The sequence below is a fragment of the Oryza brachyantha genome, chromosome 7 (genome assembly GCF_000231095.2).
Source record: "Oryza brachyantha chromosome 7, ObraRS2, whole genome shotgun sequence".
NCBI classification, from domain to species: Eukaryota; Viridiplantae; Streptophyta; class Magnoliopsida; order Poales; family Poaceae; genus Oryza; species Oryza brachyantha.
In genome coordinates this window covers 2,804,436-2,810,949 of record NC_023169.2, presented here as the reverse complement: position 1 = coordinate 2,810,949, position 6,514 = coordinate 2,804,436, and the positions used below count along the sequence as shown (strand labels likewise).

At 40.4% G+C, this 6,514-nt stretch overlaps 1 protein-coding gene across 1 annotated transcript; it reads right to left on the bottom strand.

Moving 5' to 3' along the window:
* Positions 1–439: 439 nt before the first annotated feature.
* On the bottom strand, positions 440–6,226 carry LOC102701836 (protein WVD2-like 2). The gene is made up of 7 exons (XM_006657449.3): positions 5,888–6,226; positions 4,097–4,505; positions 3,186–3,271; positions 2,840–2,936; positions 2,680–2,751; positions 1,510–1,620; positions 440–1,052 (listed from the first exon to the last, which is right to left on the bottom strand). The coding sequence occupies exons 2-7, from the start codon at positions 4,478–4,480 to the stop codon at positions 783–785; spliced, it is 1,020 nt and encodes a 339-aa protein (XP_006657512.1). The 5' UTR covers positions 4,481–4,505; positions 5,888–6,226; the 3' UTR covers positions 440–782.
* Between the last annotated feature and the right edge of the window lie 288 nt (positions 6,227–6,514).

The window sequence follows — 6,514 nt, the reverse complement described above, 5'->3', positions numbered from 1 at the left end:
TCGAGCCTAATTAATTCGTCATTAGCACATATAGGTTACTCCAAGATTCATCTCACGATTTTTTTCCTAACTATGTAATTAGCTTTTTTCAATCTATATTTAATGTTCTATTTAGATGTCCAAAAATTTGATAGGATGTTTTTGGAAAAAAAAATTAGGAACTAACTGAGCCCAAAGATTTGCAGACACATGGTCAATTTTGCACAAAGTCAGATCTTATCAACCAGATCGTACAAATGTTGACTTTAGTCTTTGATAGCTTTTTAAGTGCAAATGTGATAATGGGGTTGAACCAAATGGCAGCCACAGAATTCAGAGATGCCCAACAAATGAGGGAAGTATATGCTATTTCAGTACCTTTTCCTCTCCTTTTTTTTAAAGAACTTTTACTAAAAGAAGCTCGATCCCGAATTCAAATACATATTTTGCAACAAATATCGACAATAGAAGCCCCTTTGGCCATAACATGTTGCTGCTTAAATACAATACCATAGGATCCGCGAACGCCGCCATACATCAACAACAATGTCACTCCAACAGCCTATCGGCTGCCAGATTACTTCTTACAGCACTTACTCGGTTACCCCTTACAAAACCTCGACAAATTTACAACACGGAATACCACAAGGTGTCTGTACCAAGAGGTTCTTACAAGGAGAATGCAAAAAAAAAAAAAAAAATCCAGCAACAAACACACTGTTGTCGGGACATGGTGCCGTCATCGGCGATGTGAGGTATAAATTAAATCGAAAAATGGCATGGGAATGGGAATGGACCATGAGTTAGATTTGTACAGCAACATTGGCAGCACCTGGCTGTCCCACATTCTTCATAACGCCCTTGGTCGATCTCGGTTTTGTAGCTACTCCAGTCTTTGGAGCGCTCTTTGGAGAACAATGAGTCCTGCTGTTAACTTCTTTGGAGTTCCCAATACTGTGACGATGCAACCGGCAACATACTGCACTTCCATTTTTTCCCTCTGGTGTATGAGGGGTATCGCTGCAGCTCTTTCTCCGTGTCAGTTTTGGTGATTTGGCACGAGTTGGAGGCACCTATAAATAAAAGGCAAAGTGAATACCAATTAACTCATATTAAAGGCCAGCAAGTTAATGGTGCTTACCACCAGTTGAACCAGCAGCTTGAAAACCAATGCTTGACAACATTATCCAGTTACATCATTATTATGCAGGAAAACATAAATAGTGCATTTACATTGGCTGTTTTTAAGTAATGTAAGAGTTCACGAAATCTCTCATACTCTTGTTCATTCAGCATGTTTCAATTTTAATAATGCAGATAACAATAGGAACAAGCCTGTAGTTGAGTAAGTTTCTAAAGATACACAACCAGTTCAGTTAAATGGGGAAAAGATCTGAACAGTGATGTGTTGAGATGAATTACCCCTTGAATACAAATTATATTCAATGACATGAACAATAATGAGTGTACATCAGAAAAACAGGATAATCATTTTAACTCAAGCAGATACAGCAAGAGAACATGCATCACCTTCTTAAGTTCAACCTTTGGTGGGGGACCCTCTTGGTAGAAGCTCGGCATGGGTTTTGCTCTAATGACCAGGTTCTTCCTTAGTTGTTTCAGAGTTTCTTCTTGCTCTTCCTATAAAAGTTGATAGTTGGGACGGTGAGAAGTTATGGCAACAATAGTTAGCAAATGGGAAAATGACCTGCTAATGCAAAAGTTTAATTAATCAAGAGATCTTCCAACCAGTCTATCCTACTGCCATGTCATAAAATTTCTAACAACGCAGAAGAAGTGATGTAATATTAACAATCATTAGTAACAACACATGGCACAAACCACTCAGAGAAGCCAAATCATACATGCAGTGTCTAATAACAGGTCACAAGCCATAATCAGTGTCAAATAACTCTGTAGGGCTGTCCTGATCATGGTTAGGAATATCACTAGGGCTGTCTTGCAAGGGGATGATACCTGCATGAATACTTATTTCCTCCACAAGTCAAGTTACACTAACTGATATTTCTGACCATTAGTTTTTTTCAAATGAATACAAGGGATGTGACTAAAGGAAAAATGATTTGCTAAACAAGTGCAAAATCCGGCAGGAGAGTTTATATATATTTTTAAAAAAAGAATCAATTGAACTAGAATTTTCAGCATTATTGTTGTGTAATCTAGCATGGGTCTCAAGTTCCCCCATATCAGTAATTCAATATCATCAAAAACCTCTGAACCTCAGTAGCGACACTAATCATGGTTGAAAGCCATTGAAAGTTGGGAATCATTTACTAGACTGCCTAATTAGGATGGTTTACTGAACATTTCCATCTATACTTTTCTTTTTTTTAATTTTTGCAAAGCCCAAAAAGGTTTTGACTTTTGAGATTCCATTTACATGAAAGTGAAACTAGATAGAATGGTGTGAGTTGAACATTTGAACTGTAGAATTTTGAAATTCAAATAACCAAATTTCAGAAGAAAAAGACAGGATTCATGAGGATGTAATGAAGCAAAGAACAATTCAGACATGATATCACAAAAGTGGTATAATAGATTTTTCATTATGTTAGGAATAACCCAGCCTGAATGATTGTATTGTCCTAGATGCCACTATCACAATAGCTCTAGAATGAAATGGCAAAAGAAACAAAACCTGAAGACATATCAATGATATATAGACCAGATAAAACCTACCTTTTTCCTGGCCTCAGCTTCTAGTTTCTCCTCTTCCAAAGCTTTACGCTTCTCTTCCAATTTTGTGTAAAACTGAACAGTACTAGAATAATTATTACAAGCAAGTCCCCTTTAACTTACAGACCAATGTCTATACAGTATGATGAAATTAAATACGCACCTCGCCCCTCTTCTCAAGGCGATTACCACATATAAAAGTAGGTGCAACAGGAACTGTTGTCTTCTTAGTTTTTCCAGTCCTTGCTGAAGTTACAGTTCTGTACGAATGAAGCTCAGGAAAGCATAATATATTTCCACCAGTTATAAAGAGTTGAAGACATAAAAGCAAAAAAGCTATGTAGACAAATTTGTTGTGTTTTAGAAGTTCAAGGAACAAAATGTTCAAAGCATGCACAGTGGTAGTAAACTGCAACGATTTGTATGGAGTATATATCAAGATTGTAGCTGTGACTGCAAAGAATAAGGTACACAAGTGAAATCAAGTCCACATTTGAAAGAAAGGATACGAAGAAGTAACAGAATATGAATCATCTTCGTGACTATGGGAAGTACTGTCAGGTTGCATTGGCTTCCTGGGTGTCACTGATGGACTCTGCATTCCATAACCATGGAAATCTTGTCAATAGACCCAACTCATTACATCTCAAGGGAGCTGACTACAAGTTATGCCAAGAAGAATTGCAGTCGCAGGCATAATCAGGTAAATAGAAAAGAAACTATCCCAATATTAACTCTGTTTCACATTGTAAGATGTTCTAGCCATCCCTAGATTCATACGGATGCTAACGAATCTGGACACGTATATAAAACATATTGATTGATCCATGGATGAATCTAGGATAGCCAAAACATCTTATAATCCCTCCCTCCCAAAAATGTAAGCATCTATGAGACTTTTGAATCTTGTACCAAAATATAAGCATTAATAGAACTATTCACAATACTATTTGTCCCATCAATTATTTCTCATTCAAAATCCTCCCGCCCTCATCCATTCCTCATTTATTAAGGGACAACATAGTCTTTTCTTTTTAACCTTAGTCTCTCCTAAACAACCTATAAATGCTTACATTTTGGGACAGAGGTAGCAATATGGAACAGAGGGAGTAAAAAAATAGCCCATAGGTTCAGAGGTTAATGCAACAAAACTGAGACTTATTTAGATAGCTGTGCAAAATCTTCCAAATATCATCCCAATTGTCAAATCAAAGCATATGTTGCACCATTTCAAGTGAAAGATGGCCCATACCTAAAGAAAGCTAAGAAGATACAGAAATTTACCAAGATAATACCAAAATATAATGCATCATGGCATTCTTCCAAAAAAATCAATAATATCAAGGAGAGTGAGCGACGAAAAAAGGCAGATAAAACATATATGATATAATGTGAAATAGAGTGCAGATGATTGTCAGACCTTCTTCGCCATACTTGCCAGCGAGGTGCTACTTTTATCAGAATGTTTCTCTCCGTTGCTGGCGGAATGAGCCGCTGGAGTACAATATACTTGTCCAGAATCCCCCCTTTCAGTTGCAGGAACAAATGGCTGAGGAATTGTATGGTTTGACTCCTGTTCAGCTATACCAAGAGAAGATTTCTGCTGATCAATCAGCTCTAGCATATATTGATTTGCAGGAACTCCATCTTGGGCATTCCCATTCATATGTGAGTCTATGTCAGTAGTAGTTTCTTGCCCTTCTGGAGAATCTTCATCATGCCTGCCACTCATAACTTCTGTATGATCAGCTTTTCCATTTGGGGGACATATAACCACACAATCCGATTCGTCATCCGTGGACATTTCTACAACCTCTTTGCCACTTGGACTGCAAAAAAATTAAAGGTGTAAATACAAGTATGACTGGACAGCTGGAGCCTTGAAGCCCCTTGCAATAGATCAGCAAAAATAACACAACTATTACTTATTAAAGAGTCAAACAATAAGCTAATGAAGTATTTTAAATTGAAATATCTTAAAATAAAAAAGGATAACCAGCCAATCATATGAAGTATCAATGGCATGCAAGCAACTATGTCCTAATACAAGCATAAGAATTCCATATATATGCTAAAATGCTAACTGAATAGTATGTGCATGTAGAGCAATCACAAAAAAAGGACGGTTGTACAATCGAAACTTTCTAAAGCCACAAATATCGCAATGATTACACATTTATTTGTATTTTCTAACCATGAGCTGTAGTGTAAACTTAAAGGTATTATCAGTACATTTGGTCATGTCTCTTAATCATTTCAAACTCCAATTGTACTTCATTGTTCTAGAATAATTAGTACACCATAGTTATTTTATATTTACCTTAGGTCAACATGTATAGCTTTACAGTGATTTAAGCAAAAGCAAGTGCATCATAGCCATAACTCCAAACTCCTCACGAAAATTCTCTTTCAGTTCATGCAAATAATCTGCGAAATTATATTTTGAATATTGATTACCATGACTCTAAGGACTAACTTCTGGTGATAAATACCACTAGCCCAAATAATTAATTAACTTTGAATCATTTAGCCCCCAACATTCCCAAGGGAGCAATATAAAATTTGGGTGGTGCAATCCTAACACCTTGACCACTAAGACAAAATCGCAAATATATTGAAAAATATATATACAGAAAAAAAAGATTACAACACGTCACGCGAGAATATAAATTTCCCCGCGGCAAGTTCAACTTGCCACGTCCAACAGAAGCATTCAAAAAATTCTGGCGCGGCTACAGAACACCAGTTCGATATCCATCCGCAAAAACCAACAGATAAAGCGACCAGCCAATTCGCGCGAATTATTTAACGATCCGCACGAATGCGTCTGCAAAACCGCACCACTTCTTACAGCGAAACTATTAACCTGGCCATGGCATTGACTAAACCAAAGCCGCTATCAGAACAGCGACCATTTTGCAGCAATAACAATGGGAGACAGACATTGAACTAGCACACCATTAAGAACCATTCCAAAGCCAGGGACTATCCTCCCGCAAGCGAAACCCTAGTCACCCTCCAACGAATCCAAAAATCCCACCGAAAACCACACAAAATCCCCCCCGAAACTTCGCCGGAATCGGCCACCGGAGCCACCCAGATCCACCGACAAGCCCAGGAAACCACAAGCCAAACGCACCATTAGCCCCCGCCCCGCCGAAAACCCAGCAAAAAAGAAAAAAAAAAGAAAGCCAAAGCCAAGCGCCATTACCTGCTGCCGGCCGCCTTGCCGGGCAGATCCCACCGCCGCCTCGCCGCCCCCGCCCCCGCCCCGGGGTCCCCCCCTCCCCCTCCGTTATCCTCCGCCACCGCCGCCGTCGTGCCGACCCGGCGGACGCCGCAACCCCACCTCCTGTCCCTCCAATCCTCCCTCCCCTCTCGCCCTCCTCTCCTCCCCTCCTCCCCTCCGCTCCGCCGTCCGGGAGCAGCAGAGCCGGCGCGCCTCCACCACCACCACTCGCCCGCTCTCGCTCTCGCTCTCGCGCTCGCGAAGGTGGTGCGAGTTTGGGCGTGGGTCGCGGCCAGGAGGAGGAGGAGGAGCGGCCGGTTGTTTGTGGGGGCGGGGGAGGTGGGCCCGGCGGTCACCGGTGAGCTTACCGCGCGGGTCGGGGAGACGGGGGTGATTTTGACCAGCCACGTGGGAAATCTCGGTTAGTTAGCACTTCGTTGGCTATTCTGATCCCGCAAATCGTAAATGATTATAGTATTAAATTATAAACTAATTAGATTATTGTTAATGAGATAGTAGTGGAGCATGGACCATGGATGCAGTAGTGTTTTGTCGCTGGGAAGAGCGGTGAGCCGGTGACCTCTCACCTAGGCCGCGTTCGTCCTCCAA